Raw genomic sequence first — 22,088 nt, 5'->3', positions numbered from 1 at the left:
CTACCACTGCTTTAATGTAATTCTGGTGCCTAGCCAGGAGGAAATCCTAAAATGAAGTCAACTTTATCTACTATTTTCTCATACATGGTTTCAAACCTAAAGTTGGCCATATACACCACCCCAATTTCAACCCTCTGCCTCCCACTCTCCCCTGATAGCTGCTCTCAGCGGAGATAAGGATTGGGCATGTTGGATTTCAATGTTGCCAGAGGAGTTAAGTTTCTACCAGGGGCGGATTGGCCATAGACCTTACAGGAAAATTTCCTGGCGGGCCGATACCCAGGGGGCCGTCTGGGCCCTCCTCACAGCCAGCCGGTGGAAGTTTTTGGGGATGTATTTTGTGCTGCTGGCAGCATTTTGTGATGCACTGTGGTATTTGGCTCTATTAGGGTGATATGGTATTGCTGGTACTGCCTTCCATTAATTTAGACCCAACTAAAAAAATGGGGCCATTTTTAGCATTTTTCCAGGGACCCTTTAAGTTCCCAGTCCGCCCCTGGTTCCTCCTCTCCAATTCTTCTCCCAAGCCAAGCATGCATACATACATACGAGGATCGGGAGAAATAGCGGCCGTCAAAATGAGAGTACAGGTGACAGCTTTCTCAGATGTATGGCTAGCTTAAAGGGAAATCTGTCAGTTCTGAAACACCCCCAAACTAGAGTAAGCGGTGTATGGTGCAGGTGACGCTGAGTTTTGGAGTTGACGGATTCCCTTTACGTTAAGCTGGCTACAGATGTGGTCATACATTTAGGATTAACAGCACATGCTAGTAAAATAACCTGGATCTGGAGATAAAGGCCCCCGTACAGATTATACTATTGAACACACCATTTTCAGTGGGACCAGCTGATAGTCTAACATGTATGAGGAGCCGAGGGAGAGAAGGTTCGGGCGCTTTGAATTATAATGCCCCATCCTTTCATTCTGCAGCGAAAGAAGCCGCTGCCACTAGAGGTGTTTGACATGGGCTTTCTCCTCTTTCCCTACAGAAAACAGATCCATACTCGGCTGAACCAAGCATGCATGTGAATGGAGGAGTTGAGATAGATAGCTGTCAGCCAATATGAGCATCTTAACTCATGACCAGCTTCTAAACATATATGGGAAGATGTCTTCAATTTAATGCAAGTATGCACGCTGGCATGTCCACTGTCTGATAGGACTTTTTTTCAGATTGCGTGCAGAGGGTATAGACCCACCACCCAACTGACATAATAGTGCAAAAGAGTGTGCTAAAAGTGGGCCAGAAGAACCAAGATGACCTAATCATAAAAGACCCTGTTTTCATGAAGTCCCATTATCCTCAGAATTTCTCCAGCATCTATTTACATATAGTAAAGCAACATTAATTAACATGAAAGAAAAAAAAAATGCATGAGTATTTTTATACAAGCTACATGCCTGAGGAAGCAGCCAATGCTGGGAATCAGCCTGTGATCCAACCAGTGGATGTCCAGAACAGTGCCTACATTTGTATTCCTTATACAGGCTACAGGGCTGAGACAGCAGCACATCAGATGATTCACCTGCTGTCAAAGCTGAGCAGAACAACAACCCCCAATCTCTGGAACTGGATGATCTAAATAAGACATGTGGTTGGGTTTGAGTGCTTGTAAACTAATGACATATTTCAAAAAGCTGAAAGTGATTGTCCTAAAATTGACAACATGGCGTATGACATCATAGAGCTCCCATTACACATTGATGTGAGTGGACGGTATGTCATTTTGCATATGTACAGGCAGACATGATTTCCTCCACATCTTTTTAAAATGGCTCTGAGTTTGTGAGTCTTATAATGACTGAATAGTTCTGCAACTTACTAATAGAATTTGTAGTTCAATTCCTTGCCAGTTAAGATCTTTGCACTCTGTCAGTGAATGGGAACTTATGCAGTTTCTTACAGCAGACGGTAAGCACATCTCTCTCCTGTGCCAAGAGCTTGTGACTTCACTGATACACTGTACCAAACGACAAATCTGTGGGAAGAGAGTCAGTAAAACTTGTTATTTATACATTTAAATCTCTGCTCTCTATGAGCTCAGTTGTACATGGGAGCTGTCTAATCAGTGATTGATATTATTCTCTGTATAGGTGTGTATACAGAGATAGCTGTCAGTCACCGATAAGACGGTCCCATGTACAATTGAGCTCAGAAAGAGCAGAGGTTTAAATGTATAAATTACAAGTTTTACTGAATAGTTTCCCATAAAACTACATATCAATCTGCTCAGCTCCTTCTGCTCTCTAACATTGCACTGCATTTCATGGTGGGAGGTTCTCTTTAAAGGTTGTCACTTTACTAGTCTTACTTTTTCATCTTCCATGATTTAATAAAGGAAGTTTTATGCTGGACTGGTGCTGGAACCTTGCATTTTATTTTAACCCGTCACCATGTCCTTGGTGGTAGGCAGCCTGGGAAACTGCTGCTTTTATTTCCAGAGTTTTACTATACATGATACCTAGGGCAAAGGTTCAGATATATGTCTAATGTCTTTATGTCCTCTGGCTTTTACTAAAATCCCTCTGCCTTCTAACCTGTGGAAGCAAGGTCATTTCAGCAGTACTCCCCCCTGTTGCACAGCCGATTCTGCCATCTCTGCTGTGCTCATGTAACCTCCTAGACTGGCTACAGGCTCTTCCGCTGAGGTCCCAACCAGAGTCTTCCTGTTCTGCTGCATTTACATTATGTAGCTGAACAGGACAACTCAGGAGCATATCCAGACGGGACCTTGGCGGAAGAGACTGCAGCCAGTCCAAAGGTTCACGTGAGCACAGCGGAGATGGCGGGGCAACAGAAGGGTATGTACTGCAGTCTTCCACAGGGGGCAGAGAGATATTAGTAAAAGCCCAGAGGACCCCTTTAAGCTAAATACAGTTCTGTAAACATTCTACCACATTAATTATTTATCAAGAAATAGGACTGGCAAATGTGCTGGTAAAACAATACAAGAACATGTAGGACGGTATATCACATCAAACAAAGTGTTCCTCTAGAAAGCAGAAAAGTGCAGCTCTAAAACTCCAGCTTAGGCTCAGCCTACAGAAAGAGTATTTTGTCTGATTTTAGACAGTTCTCTGTCAGTACATTTGCTGTAAAAATATAAATTGTGGCTCTGAATAGCTGTTGGCCGACGTCCTCAACAAAGAGTCAGAAGAGAGACACTGACTATCTGATACAGGCAGCAACATCTGATGGTCTTCTGGGCCAATATGGAGAGTGAGAGGTAAGAACAACTCAGACGGTTTCAAGTCCAGACAGTCTGGAGCTGAACTGTTCTTTGCCGTGTCTTCCTCACTGAGGCTTCTGTCAGTAGGTTCTGCTTCATCTGTTTCTTCATTTCCTGCAATGCATTAAAGGGTCTGTCTGGTTTAAAACGCCATTATCAGATACTAGGGGACATTTACTGATCATGTTGTGCCAGAATTATGGTGTAAAATACGCTAAAAATAATGGCCTTTTGATTTCCGCCAAATATATCAAATGTTTTCTCCTTTTCGCCAGAAAGAATGAAACGGCAAAAGAAAATTTTGAATGCCAAAGTGGACAAATTGGTGTATATTATGCCTCATTTATCAACTTATGTTCTGCTTAAAAGTCGCAAATTGTAGCAGCAGTTTAAAAATAAGGTGAAACATATCGCTACTTTTGATTTGTAATGTTAGTACTTTTCTGCTGCAAAACACGCCATTACTGATAAATGTTCCTCACCAAGTTAAGAAAATCTTATCCATATCTGTGTTGTGGTTTCTGTTCTAAATGGAAACCATGATGCAGTGCTGCATTTGGCATATGACGGACACCAACAGTACCCAGCAGACCCTTTTGACTTACAGTAGGGTCTGTCATGGTGCCCGTTTTTTTTTAAAGGAAGAGTGGCTCTGTCTTTGGCCCTAGTCTTCCCATCAAATGTTACGGAGGCTAATGGAGCCTCCGAAGCAGATGTGAACATAGCCTAAAAGAGGTTCTTCTGTTCAGGATGCTAGTCTATTAGCCAGAATGGATAGGAAGAGTGACTCACCGAGTCACTAGAGGACTAGTTCAATGGACTCCATGTAATGACTGGTAGTGTTGATGTAGAAATGAACACGTTTTTGGTTCCCTAACATATAACAGCTGATCAATGGGGAGGTCAAAGCAGAGGACACCCTTTAAAGGGAACCTGTCACCTGGATTTTGGGTATAGAGCTGAGTACATGGGTTGCTAGATCGTCGCTAGCAGATCCGCAATATGCAGTCCCCATAGCTCTCTGTGCTTTTATTGTGGCAAAAAAAAACCAAAAAAAAAAATATTATATATATATATATATATATATATATATATATATATATATATATATATGTAAATGAGGCTACTAACGTTTCCCGGAGCCCAGCCACGCCCACTGTGAAGGAGCCCAGCACCTTCCCGCATCCTCCGAATCTCCTCCTTGCTCTCCGACGTCACAAAGCTAGAGCGCCGTAATCTCGCGATGCGCGAGCTAGCGTATGCGCAGTGTCGGCATAGTGTTCCTTCCCTGTGCTGGCATCAGCCTCAGGGAACGAACTGCGCATGCACTAGCTCGCGCATCGCGAGATTAAGGCGCTCTAGCTTTGTGACGTCGGGGAGCAGGAAGGAAATTCGGAGGATGCGGGGCGATGCTGGGCTCCTTCACAGTAGGCGTGGCTGGGCTCATCTCTGAACCATGGAGGAGACAGGACTCATCTAAGGTTCATTTACATATCTATAAAATCGTAGTTTTTTTTTTATACAATAAAAGCACACAGAGCTATGGGGACTGGGTATTGCGGATGTGCTAGCAGCCCGTGTCCTCCGCTCTATACACAAAATCCAGGCGACAGGTTCCCTTTAAAAATGTTGTCTCACTTCCAACATTGATATTTATTGTTGAAAATAAGGCCAGAATAAACCACTTACTAATACACTCTTTGTTTCAATAGTGCCTCTTCTGGCTAAGCTTCCTTTTGTAGTCCCTCAAAGAATGCTCATTGTCAGGGGTTGCTACGTCTGCTCACTGCATATTTAAGAGCCGGCCTCTTGGGTGGCCGGATTGGGGGAGCGTGCATAACCGCACATGCACAGTATCTACCTTCCTGGCCTCCTCGTATATGTTGTCTTGAACAGCACCAGGCAATGGCAGTAGCCTTGGAGCTGTTCAAGAGAAGAAAACCTAGTCATTGGGGAAATCACTCTAGCAAAAAAAGGATTTACCAAAAAGTTAATCATAATTTACACTATTGAGCCGAAATGCCAGATTTCCTTTGTCTCTTTATACCTGCAATAACCTTTTTTTCTACTCAGCACATGCACGTCTAAAGCTACCCCTTCTTATTAAAAGAAATCATTTACCATAACGTGCTGTAATGGCTGGATATCTCAAAAGACCCAGATTCAGACTATTTCTCAGCTGCATTCCCCCACAGCAATCCTGTAATTGGTCTGTGCGTTATGTACTAATGCATATTGAGGACTCCTAAGCTCAGCGATATACTGAAGAGGACTCCTAAGCTCAGCGATATACTGGAGAGGACTCCTAAGTGCTTCAGTACATGGACCCTTTGCTGGGTAACTGTGGGGGAAGGTATGTGATTAGAAAAATAAAAATGGCATTCAGTTAAACTTTAAACAGATACATTAGCATTTTCAAAATTTCTGACACTACTATTTTTGGAAAACAATATCAGTTGTGACTTTTACAATAGCGCCTCAGCAACTCAAGACAAACCGTAAAAAATGGCCATGGCTGTCACATTATGAATTCATAAGCAGCAAATAATATGGCTGCTATAGGTTAAAAATCGCAACAACTTTCAGTTTCACATCTATGGAAGAATCCAACTGTGGCAAACACCAAGGCAGAAATAATCAGTCTTCCGGTATATAAGAGTGGACATAAATCATTCGTTATTTATTGCCAATTATGTCGAGGTTCATGTTACCACCCAAAAGTGTATGTAATGAGATCTGTCCTTATCGGCACATTTCTGGGTAGAAAATCGTTATGTGTATGTGCCACTTCGTTCTACACAAATACCTTTGCATTGAACTTTTTTTTTTATTGTTCATTTGTTTCCTAAATGCAAATTAAAAAGCTTTTGATATAGTCTCCAGTAAACCTGTTCCTACCATTTTGTTGTTGCAGAGTCCGTACAACTCCTGTACATAGCTGGATGCGCTGCTGCTTCTGACATAAATATACAGCACACAGCTCCTGGCTCTGTGTGTGTGGGTGAATAACAGAACATCTCTACTTACCATTGTGCATTTTCAGCTTGTGCTTCTTCAAATTTTTCACATCAGTATAGGAGTTTCCACAAACGTCACAGACAAACGGCCTTTCTCCTGTATTCAGAAGTATAATGTCATGCTCCACACACAACAGCCTGTAACTATGCCATTTATTATATTATCTTTTAAAGCACTCTGTTGTCACCATGAATTTTAGGGCACATAGCTTGCACAATTGTCTAATCACAAACAAACTTGTAGCTGTACCTTTACATGTTCGTTCTCTACTAAGGAGTTACTGAAACCCATACAAGGATTCAAGTAAAAGCTCAGAATTCTACAGCTTAAAATGTAACTATCATTTCATAAAACGTTTCACATGTCATAATGGGGTGTCAGGGTGCTGAGACCCCCCAACAATCTCTATATTAAGGGGCAGAATCGGTCAACTGAGCGCCATACCCCTTGAGATTTGATTGGCTCTCCTCAGAGAGCTGAGTGTGGGGTGGGTGCCCATACACTACATGCTCAGCTCTGTAAGGATTGGTGGTTAAAGCCGAAGAGGCACAGCACTGAGAGGAGCACCTGTGCCCCTCCATTTTAGCGATTGTTGCGGGTCTTAGCACCAAGGCTCCCACCAATCAAAACTTCTGACATGTCAAAAGTTTTATAAAATGATAATGATTCTTTAAAAGGTTTTTCCAGGATTTTTTTAAACTGAGAATTGGGGGTTTGACACCGGGACCCCCACTGATCAGCTGTTTGAGAAGGCACCGGAGCTCGCAGTAGCGCAGAGGCCTTCTCTCTGCTCACCAAGCACACATTGTATAGCGGCTGGGCTTGGCATCGCAGTTCAGCCACATTCACTTCAGTAGGGCTGTGTTGCACCAAGGCCATGTGACCGATGAACGTGACTTCTCATAGCCTAGGAAAAGCTGCAAGAAGGCCATGGCTCTACTGCAAGCACCAGTGCCTTCTCATACAGCTGATCAGTAGGGTCCCAGGTGTCGAACTGCCAGCAATCAGATACTTATGACCTATCCTGAAATCTTGGCAAACCCAGCTTGGACTGGCCCACAGGGAAACAGGGGAGTCCACCAGTGGGCCCCTGAGCATGGTGGACCCCTAGTCCTCTACCCCCTTGCATAAGTGGCACATTGCATAACAGACTGACATCTGTACTTATATTCTTATGAAAAAATAAGCTATTGTCACCAGTGACCTACCTGTATGAGACCGAAAGTGCTTATTAAGTTCTCCAGAAGAAATGAAACTCTTTCCACAAACTCCACAAATGTAAGGTTTCTCCCCTAGAAATAAGTACACATTGAGGATAATACAAAAAGGACTCATGAAGCATGCAGATGTATGTAATGCAGTAGTCAGGGTGACACCTCTTACACTATAATTATACTCTATCATACATATATCTTATGAATATCCTGCTATCGGGAGGTCTAGAAATCTGAAAACTTATATGGCCTAACCCCCCATCTTGCACTTGTATGCAGCCCTGTAAGATCTAGTACACATTAAGACTACTTTGATTACCTGTATGTTTCCTTGCATGAGTAATCAGAGAACTGGAGACCGCAAATGCTTTTCCACAGGTGTCACAGACATACGGTTTCTCACCGGTGTGTCGCCGGACATGGTAGGTCAGTGTGCTAGCCTGTGCAAATCGCTGACCACACCTGTCACAGACATATGGCTTTTCTCCACTGTGTTTTCTAACAAGAAGAAAGCAAAACTTTGCTATAAAAGACAATAATATATATATATATATATATATATATACACATATACACACACACACACATATACACCTCGAAAGAGGAAAGTGTTATGGTCCTAATTCAGCCATAGTGACAGTATTATCACATCATAGCACAGAATACCGTATTGTTCGGACTATAAGCTGCACCAGAGGTATAGATAACAGAAAAAGAAAAAATATACAGTTGCAAGAAAAAGTATGTGAACCCTTTGGAATGATATGGATTTCTGCACAAATTGGTCATAAAATGTGATCTGATCTTCATCTAAGTCACAACAATAGACAATCACAGTCTGCTTAAACTAATAACACACAAAGATTTAAATGTTACCATGTTTTTATTGAACACACCATGTAAACATTCACAGTGCAGGTGGAAAAAGTATGTGAACCCCTAGACTAATGACATCTCCAAGAGCTAATTTATACTGAGGTGTCATCCAACTGGAGCCCAATCAATGAGAGGAGATTGGAGGTGTTGGTTACAGCTTCTCTGCCCTATAAAAAACACACACCGGTTCTGGGTTTGCTTTTCACAAGAAGCATTGGCTGATGTGAATGATGCCTCGCACAAAAGAGCTCTCAGAAGACCTACGATTAAGAATTGTTGACTTGCATAAAGCTGGAAAGGGTTATAAAAGTATCTCCAAAAGCCTTGCTGTTCATCAGTCCACGGTAAGACAAATTGTCTATAAATGGAGAAAGTTCAGCACTGCTGCTACTCTCCCTAGGAGTGGCCGTCCTGTAAAGATGACTGCAAGAGCACAGCGCAGACTGCTCAATGAGGTGAAGAAGAATCCTAGAGAGTCAGCTAAAGACTTACAAAAGTCTCTGGCATATGCTAACACCCCTGTTAGTGAATCTACGATACGTAATACACTAAACAAGAATGGATTTCATGGGAGGATACCACAGAGGAAGCCACTGCTACCTAAAAAAAAACATTGCTGCACGTTTACAGTTTGCACAAGAGCACCTGGATGTTCCACAGCAGTACTGGCAAAATATTCTGTGGACAGATGAAACTAAAGTTGAGTTGTTTGGAAGAAACACACAACACTATGTGTGGAGAAAAAGAGGCACAGCACACCAACATCAAAACCTCATCCCAACTGTGAAGTATGGTGGTGGGGGCATCATGGTTTGGGGCTGCTTTGCTGAGTCAGGGCCTGGACGGATTGCTATCATCGAAGGAAAAATGAATTCCCAAGTTTATCAAGACATTTTGCAGGAGAACTTAAGGCCATCTGTCCACCAGCTGAAGCTCAACAGAAGATAGGTGTTGCAACAGGACAACGACCCAAAGAATAGAAGTAAATCAACAACAGAATGGCTTAAACAAAAGAAAATACGCCTTCTGGAGTGGCCCAGTCAGAGTCCTGAACTCAACCTCAAGAAAGCGATTCACACCAGACATCCCAAGAATATTGCTGAACTGAAACAGTTCTGTAAAGAGGAATGGTCAAGAATTACTCCTGACCGTTGTGCACGTCTGATCTGCAACTACAGGAAACGTTTGGTTGAAGTTATTGCTGCCAAAGGAGGTTCAACCAGTTATTAAATCCGAGGGTTCACATCCTTTTTCCACCTGCACTGTGAATGTTTACATGGTGTGTTCAATAAAAACATGGTAACATTTAATTCTTTGTGTGTTATTAGTTTAACCACCTCCGGACCGCCTAACGCAGATTCGCGTTCCGGAGGTGGCAGCGCTGCGCACAGTCACGCATATACGCGTCATCTCGCGAGACGCGAGATTTCGCTCCAAGCCGGCCCGCGCATGCGCATCGCGGGCCGGCAAAAGTTAAAGAACAAGTTAGTCACCAGCCTGCCAGCAACGATCATTGGCTGGCAGGCTGGCGATTTTTAAAAAATCCAATCACAAGCCATATAACAGATCATATTAGTAAATATGATCTGTTATATGGCTTCTCTGCTCCTGTGCTGGTCCTTTTCGTCGGTTGGATCCAGCACAGGAGCAGACTGAACTGTGAGTAGCACCAACACTACACCTTAGCCCCAGATCACCCCCCTGCACCCCAATTAACCCTTTGATCACCCCTTTGATCGCCCCTGTCAATCACCAGTGAAAGGAAAAAAAGTGATCAGTGTAAACTGTCACTTTTTTTTTTTCACTAGTATTGGCTGTTAGGTTTTAGGGATAGTTTAGGCCCCTTGGTTAGGTAGTTAGCGTCAGTTAGCGCCCACCCCACCGCACCGCAGTCACTTATATTCGCTGAATAGCGTATCGCTAATCAGCATTTGTACTTTTATAGTATCTGTAAGTGATCAAAACTGATCACGGTCAGATCTATAATAGTATTAGTGTCACTTTAGTTCGCCCTCCACCCAAAACGCAGTGTTTGCCCGATCAGGCCTGATCGGTCGCCCACACGTGCGTTCACCCACGCCCGCCCCACCGCAGTGACAAAAAATATATATTTTTTGATCACTGCACATTCATTTTACACGCACTGCGGCGATAAAAAAATCAGTTTTGATATTTTTTATCAACCGCAGCGGCCTCCGGTACTTCGCTAGCCTCCCCTTTGTAAGACAGGTTTGCTTTTTTTCTTGGGTAGTCTCAGGGAATACCCCTAAATTTAGTAGTCCAAAATGTCAAACAGGGGGTATTCTTCTGAAGAGGCCTACAGGATTCTGACCCAGTCGGATGAGGAGTGGGAACCCTCATCTGATGAATCTAGCGGGTCAGAATATGAACCTGTGGAAAGCAGTGGCTCTCTGACCCAAAGTTCGGACGAGGAGGTGGAGGTCCCTGGCAGCACCAGGCGTACCCGGCCCCATGTCGCTAGACCACAGGTTATGCAGGATCCGCTTCAAGAGCAGCAGAGTGGGGCTGTCGCTGCCGGATCACGTGGTGAGGCATACACCAGCAGCGCAGCCCTCCCTGGACCTAGTACCAGCACTGCCGTACAACATGGTGACGTGGCGAGCACCAGAAGGGCAGTTGAAGCTGGTACGGTGGCACGTGCACTAGTTACCCCGTCGCAGCCACCGCAAAGACAGGCCCGTAGAGCCCCTAGAATCCCTGAGGTGCTGGCAAACCCTGATTGGCAGTCACCAACTTCAGCCGCACCTGTAGTTCCCCCTTTCACCGCCCAGTCTGGAGTTCGGGTTGAGACGGCTCAAATCGGTTCGGCCCTGGGATTTTTTGAGCTGTTCTTGACTGCGGAGCTCTTGGACTTAGTCGTGGCAGAGACCAACCAGTATGCCACACAATTTATATCCGCCAACCCGGGAAGCTTTTATGCCCAGCCTTTCCGGTGGAAACCAGTCCAAGTTTCCGAAATTAAATTTTTTTTGGGCCTTCTCCTCAACATGGGCCTGACAAAAAAGCATGAATTGCGGTCATATTGGTTAGGGTTGTCCCGATACCGATACTAGTATCGGTATCGGGACCGATTCCGAGTTTTCTCGGCGGTACTCAGCCGCCGATACCCCGCCCCGATACATAAATAGAATACTAAGGGCGTAACTATGGGCGGGGCCCGGTGCAGTCACTGTACTCTTACACCGGGCCCCGCCGCTCACCGAAGTATTTATAAACGTGAATCCTTATCCTGTTGTTAAGTTGAACTAACGCTGCGCTCTCCCATGTTCCCCTGTATCCCCACAGCACTTACTTAAGCTTCCATAGCAGGCAGAGCGGACGGCAGCAGTAACGTCACTCACTGACGTAGAGCGCCTGCTCCGCCCACTTTATGAGTGAAGCAGGCGGAGCAGGCGCGCGACGTCAGTGAGTGACGTTACTGGTGCCGTCCGCTCTGCCTGCTATGGAAGCTTAAGTAAGTGCTGTGGGGATACAGGGGGATACAGGGGAACATGGGAGAGCGCAGCGTTAGTTCAACTTAACAACAGGATAAGGATTCACGTTTATAAATACTTCGGTGAGCGGCGGGGCCCGGTGTATTGGGGGACACTGTTATGAGGGGGATCTGTGGATGACATATAGCAGTGTCATCCACAGATCCTCCCCATAACAGTTCCATCCACAGATCCCCTATAACAGAACCATCCACAGATCCCCCACCAAATAACAATGCCATCCTCAGATCCCCCCACCCCATAACAATGCCATCCACAGATATCCCACCCCATAGCAGTACCATCCACAGATCCCCATAACAGTGCCATCCACAGATCCCCCACATGACAGTGCGTCATCCACAGATCCCCCAAAACGGTCACATGACATTTAAAAAAAGTATCGGTATTCGGTATCGGTGACTACTTGAAAAAAAGTATCGGTACTTGTACTCGGTCCTAAAAAAGTGGTATCGGGACAACCCTAATATTGGTCAACGCACCCGATTCATCACATGCCCATGTTCTCTGCTGCTATGTCCAGGGCACGATTTGAGGCCATCCTCCGTTTCCTGCATTTTAGCGACAACACCACCTCCCGTCCCAGAGGCCACCCAGCTTTTGACCGGCTCCACAAAATTCGGCCCCTCATAGACCATTTCAACCAGAAATTTGCAGATTTGTATACCCCCGAGCAAAACATCTGCGTAGACGAGTCCCTAATACATTTTACCGGGCGCCTTGGCTTCAAACAGTACATCCCAAGCAAGCGTGCCCGGTATGGGGTCAAATTGTATAAGCTCTGTGAAAGGGCCACAGGCTATACCCACAAATTTCGTGTCTATGAGGGAAAAGATCAGACCCTGGAGCCGGTCGGTTGCCCTGACTACCTGGGGAGCAGTGGGAAGACAGTCTGGGACTTGGTGTCACCCTTATTCGGCAAGGGGTACCATCTTTATGTGGACAATTTTTACACAAGTGTGGCCCTCTTTAGGCATTTGTTTCTAGAACGGATTTGCGCCTGTGGCACCGCGCGAACTAGTCGCGTGGGCTTCCCCCAACGGCTTGTAACCACCCGTCTTGCAAGGGGGCAGAGGGCTGCCTTGTGTAACGAAGAACTGCTCGCGGTGAAATGGAGAGACAAGCGTGACGTTTACATGCTCTCCTCCATTCACGCAGACACGACAATCCAAATTGAGCGAGCAACCCGTGTCATTGAAAAGCCCCTCTGTGTCCACGACTATAATGCGCTCATGGGAGGGGTGGACTTCAATGACCAGATGTTGTCTCCGTATTTAGTTTCCCGCAGAACCAGACGCTGGTATAAGAAGGTGTCTGTATATTTAATTCAATTGGCGCTGTACAATAGTTTTGTTCTCTACAGTAAGGCTGGGAGAACACGATCTTTCCTCAAATTCCAGGAAGAGATCATCGAGAACCTCCTTTACCCAGGAGGTTCCGTGGCCCCATCCCCCAGTGTAGTTAGCCGTCTACACGAGCGACATTTCCCCAGTGTCGTTCCTGGTACCTCAACCCAACCGTCACCCCGAAAAAGATGTCGTGTCTGTAGCAGGAGTGGAATAAGGCGTGACACCCGCTATTTCTGTCCTGACTGTGCTGACCACCCTGCCCTATGCTATGGAGAGTGTTTCCGGAAGTACCACACACAGGTACACCTAGCATAGGGATTGCATCTCACAGGACAGGCACACAGGGCTATTAGGGCCCTTTTACTCTCAGCTGCTGCAAACCTCTCCTTTCACCTGGGATAAAGTGCATAACGTACTTCGCCACATCTTTGGGCGATTTGCGCTTTGCACATTGTCCCATGGGGAAGGAGAGGTTTGTTCTATAAAGGTAAAAAAAACTAAACAAAAAAAAAATTACCGGTAAGTAAAAAAGTTAAAAAAGTTTAAAAAAGTTAATATGTTCTGTTCTAAAGTTAATAAAGTTATTGCTTTGCGGCCTGGTTTTTTCTTTTTTGTTTTGTTTTTTTTACCTTCCAGGTGGACCAACCGATCGACCAGCTGCAGCACTGATGTGCATTCGGACAGAAGCATTGTGCTGCTGTCAGATTACACGCAAGTCGGTGTATGCGGCGCTGCAAGACGAGATTTCTCCTCTGCAGTAAAAGATATGTTTGCCGAGGCATATGAGCTGAGGAGGTGGCGGTGTTCATATACTTTGGCAAACACTTTGTATATATAAAAAAAAAAATCCCGGCAATGATTTATTCATCCACATCGATTGATGTGAATGGAGAAATCTGGTTTGCCAGGGCATACGAGCTGAAGTGGGTATGGATGTTGGGCGGAGCTCCTATGTCCTGGCAGACGCCTTTCCCCTCCTTTTTCTTTTTTTGGCAGAGATTTTTTCATCCACATTGATCGATGCGAATGAAGAAATCTGTGCCGTTCATTTTTTTCTTTCAGCCCAGAGGCTGAACGGAAAAAAAAAATCTCATTACCCGTATGCTCAATATAAGGAGAATAGCAGAAACTCCTAATGCTGGGCATACATGTAATGATTGCGGAGACCCTCAAATGCCAGGGCAGTACAAACACCCCACAAATAACACCATTTTGGAAAGAAGACACCCCAAGGTATTTGCTGAGGGGCATATTGAGTCCATGAAAGATTGAAATTTTTGTCCCAAGTTAGCGGAAAGGGAGACTTTGTGAGAACAAAATCCAAAAAATCAATTTCCGCTAACTTGTGCCAAAATTTTTTTTTTTCAATGAACTCGCCATGCCCCTCATTGAATACCTTGGGGTGTCTTCTTTCCAAAATGGGGTCACATGTGGGGTATTTATACTGCCCTGGCATTTTAGGGGCCCCAAAGCGTGAGAAGAAGTCTGGTATCCAAATGTCTAAAAATGCCCTCCTAAAAGGAATTTGGGCCCCTTTGCCCACCTAGGCTGCAAAAAAGTGTCACACATGTGGTATCTCCGTATTCAGCAGAAGTTGGGGAATATGTTTTGGGGTGTCATTTTACATATACCCATGCTGGGTGAGATAAATATCTTGGTCAAATGCCAACTTTGTATAAAAAAAATGGGAAAAGTTGTCTTTTGCCAAGATATTTCTCTCACCCAGCATGGGTATATGTAAAATGACACCCCAAAACACATTCCTTACCTTCTCCTGAGTACGGAGATACCAGATGTGTGACACTTTTTTGCAGCCTAGCTGGGCAAAGGGGCCCACATTCCAAAGAGCACCTTTCAGATTTCACAGGTCATTTACCTACTTACCAGACATTAGGGCCCCTGGAAAATGCCAGGGCAGTATAACTGCCCCACAAGTGACCCCATTTTGGAAAGAAGACACCCCAAGGTATTCCGTGAGCGGCATGGCAAGTTCCTAGAATTTTTTATTTTTTGTCACAAGTTAGTGGAAAATGATGGTTTTTTTTTTTTTTTTTTTTTTTTCATACAAAGTCTCATATTCCACTAACTTGTGACAAAAAAAAAAAATTTCCATGAACTCACTATGCCCATCAGCGAATACCTTGGGGTCTCTTCTTTCCAAAATGGGGTCACTTGTGGGGTAGTTATACTGCCCTGGCATTCTAGGGGCCCAAATGTGTGGTAAGGAGTTTGAAATCAAATTCAGTAAAAAATGACCTGTGAAATCCAAAAGGTGCTCTTTGGAATATGGGCCCCTTTGCCCACCTAGGCTGCAAAAAAGTGTCACACATCTGGTATCTCCGTACTCAGGAGAAGGTGGGGAATGTGTTTTGGGGTGTCATTTTATATATACCCATGCTGGGTGAGAGAAATATCTTGGCAAAAGACAACTTTTCCCATTTTTTTATACAAAGTTGTCATTTGACCAAGATATTTATCTCACCCAGCATGGGTATATGTAAAAAGACACCCCAAAACACATTCCTCAACTTCTCCTGAGTACGGCAATACCACATGTGTGACACTTTTTTGCAGCCTAGGTGGGCAAAGGGGCCCATATTCCAAAGAGCACCTTTCGGATTTCACTCGTCATTTTTTACTGAATTTGATTTCAAACTCCTTACCACACATTTGGGCCCCTAGAATGCCAGGGCAGTATAACTACCCCACAAGTGACCCCATTTTGGAAAGAAGAGACCCCAAGGTATTCGCTGATGGGCATAGTGAGTTCATGGAAGTTTTTATTTTTTGTCACAAGTTAGTGGAATATGAGACTTTGTATGAAAAAAAAAAAAAAAAAAAAAAAAATCATCATTTTCCACTAACTTGTGACAAAAAATAAAAAATTCTAGGAACTCGCCATGCCCCTCACGGAATAGCTTGGGGTGTCTTCTTTCCAAAATGGGGTCACTTGTGGGGTAGTTATACTGCCCTGGCATTCTAGGGGCCCAAATGTGTGGTAAGGAGTTAGAAATCAAATTCTGTAAAAAATGACGAGTGAAATCCGAAAGGTGCTCTTTGGAATATGGGCCCCTTTGCCCACCTAGGCTGCAAAAAAGTGTCACACATCTGGTATCTCCGTACTCAGGAGAAGGTGGGGAATGTGTTTTGGGGTGTCATTTTACATATACCCATGCTGGGTGAGAGAAATATCTTGGCAAAAGACAACTTTTCCCATTTTTTTATACAAAGTTGTCATTTGACCAAGATATTTATCTCACCCAGCATGGGTATATGTAAAAAGACACCCCAAAACACATTCCTCAACTTCTCCTGAGTACGGGGATACCAGATGTGTGACACTTTTTTGCAGCCTAGGTGGGCAAAGGGGCCCATATTCCAAAGAGCACCTTTCGGATTTCACTCGTCATTTTTTACAGAATTTGATTTCAAACTCCTTACCACACATTTGGGCCCCTAGAATGCCAGGGCAGTATAACTACCCCACAAGTGACCCCATTTTGGAAAGAAGAGACCCCAAGGTATTCGCTGATGGGCATAGTGAGTTCATGGAAGTTTTTATTTTTTGTCACAAGTTAGTGGAATATGAGACTTTGTATGAAAAAAAAAAAAAAAAAAAAAAAAATCATCATTTTCCACTAACTTGTGACAAAAAATAAAAAATTCTAGGAACTCGCCATGCCCCTCACGGAATAGCTTGGGGTGTCTTCTTTCCAAAATGGGGTCACTTGTGGGGTAGTTATACTGCCCTGGCATTCTAGGGGCCCAAATGTGTGGTAAGGAGTTAGAAATCAAATTCTGTAAAAAATGATGAGTGAAATCCGAAAGGTGCTCTTTGGAATATGGGCCCCTTTGCCCACCTAGGCTGCAAAAAAGTGTCACACATCTGGTATCTCCGTACTCAGGAGAAGGTGGGGAATGTGTTTTGGGGTGTCATTTTATATATACCCATGCTGGGTGAGAGAAATATCTTGGCAAAAGACAACTTTTCCCATTTTTTTATACAAAGTTGTCATTTGACCAAGATATTTATCTCACCCAGCATGGGTATATGTAAAAAGACACCCCAAAACACATTCCTCAACTTCTCCTGAGTACGGGGATACCAGATGTGTGACACTTTTTTGCAGCCTAGGTGGGCAAAGGGGCCCATATTCCAAAGAGCACCTTTCGGATTTCACTCGTCATTTTTTACTGAATTTGATTTCAAACTCCTTACCACACATTTGGGCCCCTAGAATGCCAGGGCAGTAGAACTACCCCACAAGTGACCCCATTTTGGAAAGAAGAGACCCCAAGGTATTCGCTGATGGGCATAGTGAGTTCATAGAACTTTTTATTTTTTGTCACAAGTTAGTGGAATATGAGACTTTGTAAGAAAAAAAAAAAAAAAAAAAAATCATAATTTTCCGCTAACTTGTGACAAAAAATAAAAAGTTCTATGAACTCACTATGCCCATCAGCGAATACCTTAGGGTGTGTACTTTCAGAAATGGGGTCATTTGTGGGGTGTTTGTACTGTCTGGGCATTGTAGAACCTCAGGAAACATGACAGGTGCTCAGAAAGTCAGAGCTGCTTCAAAAAGCGGAAATTCACATTTTTGTACCATAGTTTGTAAACGCTATAACTTTTACCCAAACCATTTTTTTTTTACCCAAACATTTTTTTTTTATCAAAGACATGTAGAACTATAAATTTAGAGCAAAATTTCTATATGGATGTCGTTTTTTTTGCAAAATTTTACAACTGAAAGTGAAAAATGTCATTTTTTTGCAAAAAAATCGTTAAATTTCGATTAATAACAAAAAAAGTAAAAATGTCAGCAGCAATGAAATACCACCAAATGAAAGCTCTATCAGTGAGAAGAAAAGGAGGTAAAATTCATTTGGGTGGTAAGTTGCATGACCGAGCAATAAATGGTGAAAGTAGTGTAGGTCAGAAGTGTAAAAAGTGGCCTGGTCTTTCAGGGTGTTTAAGCACTGGGGGCTGAGGTGGTTAAGCAGACTGTGATTGTCTATTGTTGTGACTTAGATGAAGATCAGATCACATTTTATGACCAATTTGTGCAGAAATCCATATCATTCCAAAGGGTTCACATACTTTTTCTTGCAACTGTATATATTTTAGATATTTTGTACTTATTCAACCATCCCAGGTAGTTTATTGAAGTGGAGGGGTTAAAATCATTAACTTTGGGGTCTAGCATAGAGAGAGTTACTAGTTTTAGTCAGCTCCTGTTAAACTTAGTGTGATCTGTTGACCATTTGTAACAAACAGCAAAGGTGCATGTGGTCACCTTGTTAAATGTACCTGTCCAATTAAATGTGTCTCCTGCTCTGTATTGTCCCACCATGCGTGTTTTGCTAGACTATTTTTTTAGGTAATTATTTCTTACTCTCCATGAGCATAACATTATACAACTACACAAACACAGCAGTGTAGTACACACATTATACACACACACAGCTCTAAAGCACACACACATTATACACACACACAGCTCTAAAGCACACACACATTATACACACACACAGCTCTAAAGCACACACACATTATACACACACACAGCTCTAAAGCACACACACATTATACACACACACAGCTCTAAAGCACACACACACATTATACACACAGCTCTAAAGCACACACACACATTATACACACAGCTCTAAAGCACACACACACATTATACACACAGCTCTAAAGCACACACACACATTATACACACAGCTCTAAAGCACACACACACACACACACACACATTATACACACAGCTCTAAAGCACACACACATTATACACACAGCTCTAAAGCACACACACATTATACACACCGCTCTGAAGCACACACACATTATACACACAGCTCTAAAGCACACACACATTATACACACAGCTCTAAAGCACACACACATTATACACACAGCTCTAAAGCACACACACACACACAGGTCTAAAGCACACACACACATTATACACACAGCTCTAAAGCACACACACACACACACACACACACATTATACACACAGCTCTGAAGCACACACATTATACATACACACATTATATAAACACCAACTGCCCTGCTGCACATGCACACATTTATCTTCAATAAAAACCTCACATTTCTGCTCTTCCTGGTCTAGCTCCTTCTACTGATGGCCTACGGAGTACCTTCCGTTTTTTTAGCGGATCCATTGAAATTAATGGTTTCCGTATACGGTCCACACAAAAAACGTCTGTGGGAAAAAGGCATTACAGCAATGCTCCCATTGCTGCTAGAGGCTCATTTGCATAATAAAACATAAATTATTATGAGCAATGCGGGCACATATGAACATGGGACCAACACAGATGCCTTCAGCTGCCAAGTGCACATGCAAAAGGTCAGCCAGTGTCATTGGTATAAATCTGCTGATAGATGTCCTTTAGGGAAGCAGTCAGTGAGGTCTGGCACTGCTGGATCACTCAAGACGCAGGCACTTATTAGCAAAAAAGATTTCCTGCTAAAAAGTGCATCTTATAGTCCATAAATATGGTATTTCTTAACATTCTCAAGTCTACGGGGGTCATTTATCAAAGACCAGCGTGTACTACGCCAGTCTTGATATCCCCCTGCACTGTGGAAAGACTTATTTAACCCTTTCATGACCATGCCCAAAAAGGCTTGAATGTCCAGGCAGCGTTTTGTGATTTTGTGCACCTGGTGGTTTAGTGACCGTAGCTTTTTTATTTGTTTGACTACAAAAATATTTTTTGCATTTGACACTTAGGACTTTTTATTAGAATATTTTTTTAGGTTTCATTTAGAGGAAAACTGCTAATTATTATATATATTTTTTTATTATAGCTTTTTATTTCTTAAATATTAAAACTGACAATTAATTATTGCAATGGGTTACCTATTTTGTGATGATCGTTTTCATATATAACATGTATAGATTTGATAGAACGGTGCGAGTATTGTGACGGTTTCTGTTAGCGACTGCATTTTTAATATTTTTTTTTTATTAGTATTTTTGATTTATTTTTTAACTTCTATTTAAAAAAAAATAAAATTGACACATAATCTGTCCCCTAGTAGGTCATTAAAAAAGACCACTGGAGGACACCAACTTTTTTATTTTTTCACCGTTTCCACTCACTGTAACTGGGGCATCCACAGGATCCCCAGTTACAGGGGAAAAAACCCCTCTGATGGGAAATGACACAGAGCTGATCAGTGTCTCCTTAGACCCTGCAGCTCTGCTCCTGCTTTAGACACCCCCGGCGGTCACGTGACCGCCGGGAGTCCCGGGACTAACAGAGGAAGCTCCGCCACTTCCTCCCCCCTGCGCTCGTGCAGTGCTGTCCTCCCGCCGACACAGGAGAAGACAGAATCGGTAATAAACCGCTGCTGTCTTCTCCTCAGGGTCCCTGCTGCGTCTGTCAGTCGGGATCCGAACTGCTCTTGCATGATTGCAGGAGCTTTAATCCCAGCACTGATCAACACTGGGATTAAAGCACTGCCAGCACGTGTATATATGTGCTAGCTGCACTGGGCATGTGAAAATAGCACGTATGGCAGTCGGTAAGGGGTTAAAGGAAATCTGCCACCAGAATAATCGCTATTGAAGTAAAGTGATAGCCTAATAGCACTTAGTACCTTATTTCCAGATGTGCCTTTGTTTCAGCAATAGAGGTTTTCTATTTTCTGAAAAACCATTTTATTTGGTATGCAAGTGAGCCGGTAAAGTGCTCAAAGGGGCGCTATTCTCACACGAAGGAGCCCAGGCATGCCTCCTGCTAGTGCCCAAGTCTGCCTATGCTCTGACATGACGCACCCTGTCACAATGTGTCCCCACTCCACCCACCCCCTCCTACATCACATTTAAGCCATAACTCCCCCCCCCTTTCTCTGCTATATGGCGTTTAAATCTTGCGCATGGAAGTGCGGAACACAGCCTGCGCACTGCCTGTACCACTGAGGGCATCAGCCTCAATTCTACAACTGGGTATATGGCGAGCCCAGTCATATAAGTGACATGCTTCTTTTCCTTTCTTTCCAGCATAAGCTGAATACATCACTTGGCTCAGCGCATGTCCAGTTGTAGAGTTAAGGCTGATGCCACCAGTAGGACAGGCAGTGCGCAGGCTGTGTTTGGCACTGCCACGTCCAATATTTAAACGTGATACAGCTGATAAGATCTTCAACTGAATCTCTGTAGGAATGCCTTTCATGAGAAAACATGAAGTACAGAGAGGATGGACAAGACGGTCTATGGTAATGTGGGGCTGTTGTAATGGAGACTGTATACAAGTGCTGCTGTTCATTAGCCCCACCCTCCTCTCTGTACTTCATGTCTCCTCATGAACTCCTTTCCTACAGAGATTCAGCTGAATTCTCATCATCTGTATTCACGATCATAATCCCTGACAATTAGGAGAGGAGGATAAGGCAGCTCTTTACCTCAGTGTTGTGAAGTAACTTGTCCTGCTGTATGATTAGGACAGGTTCTGTGTGCACTAATAGGACAGCGCCCATTTTATTTCTCCTAATGATTGCTCCTTAGACAAAACGAGCCATTATAACTAATGAAAGGTATTTGTCCCACACTCATATATTTTGAGTGCGGGACAATAGCCCCCTGGGCGGCCCGATGTGCACAGCATCATAGTAACCTATGATGCTGTGCACTCCCGTGCGCATGATGTATGCCCCTCCGGGACATATGGCCTGCTCACGGACCGTATGTCTCGGAGGGCATACAGTCATGTGCTTGAGCCCTTAGGGGGAGGTTTGGTATACACCCCTTCTTGGGCAGAACTGCAAAGGGAAGCATACTTACCTGCTTCCCGGCACTGGCTCCCCACTCCTCTCCCCGTCCTAGGCTACTCTGCTGCACTCCC

At 43.8% G+C, this 22,088-nt stretch overlaps 1 protein-coding gene across 1 annotated transcript in view; it reads right to left on the bottom strand.

The window, feature by feature from the left end:
* Window positions 1–1,180: 1,180 nt before the first annotated feature.
* The window catches only part of MYNN (myoneurin), a 47,456-nt gene continuing 26,548 nt past the window's right edge, over window positions 1,181–22,088 (bottom strand). Inside the window, exons 5-8 of the mRNA XM_040428201.1 lie at window positions 7,783–7,961; window positions 7,458–7,541; window positions 6,259–6,345; window positions 1,181–3,345 (exon numbers count right to left, since the gene is read on the bottom strand). Of these exons, the coding sequence (XP_040284135.1) occupies window positions 3,083–3,345; window positions 6,259–6,345; window positions 7,458–7,541; window positions 7,783–7,961 (613 nt within the window). The 3' untranslated portion in view covers window positions 1,181–3,082. The remainder of the gene's footprint in view (window positions 3,346–6,258; window positions 6,346–7,457; window positions 7,542–7,782; window positions 7,962–22,088) is intronic.

Source organism: Bufo bufo, chromosome 4, assembly GCF_905171765.1.
Source record: "Bufo bufo chromosome 4, aBufBuf1.1, whole genome shotgun sequence".
Taxonomy (NCBI): domain Eukaryota; kingdom Metazoa; phylum Chordata; class Amphibia; order Anura; family Bufonidae; genus Bufo; species Bufo bufo.
The sequence above is the reverse complement of the archived record's forward strand: the minus strand, read 5'-3'. Positions and strand labels throughout refer to the sequence as shown.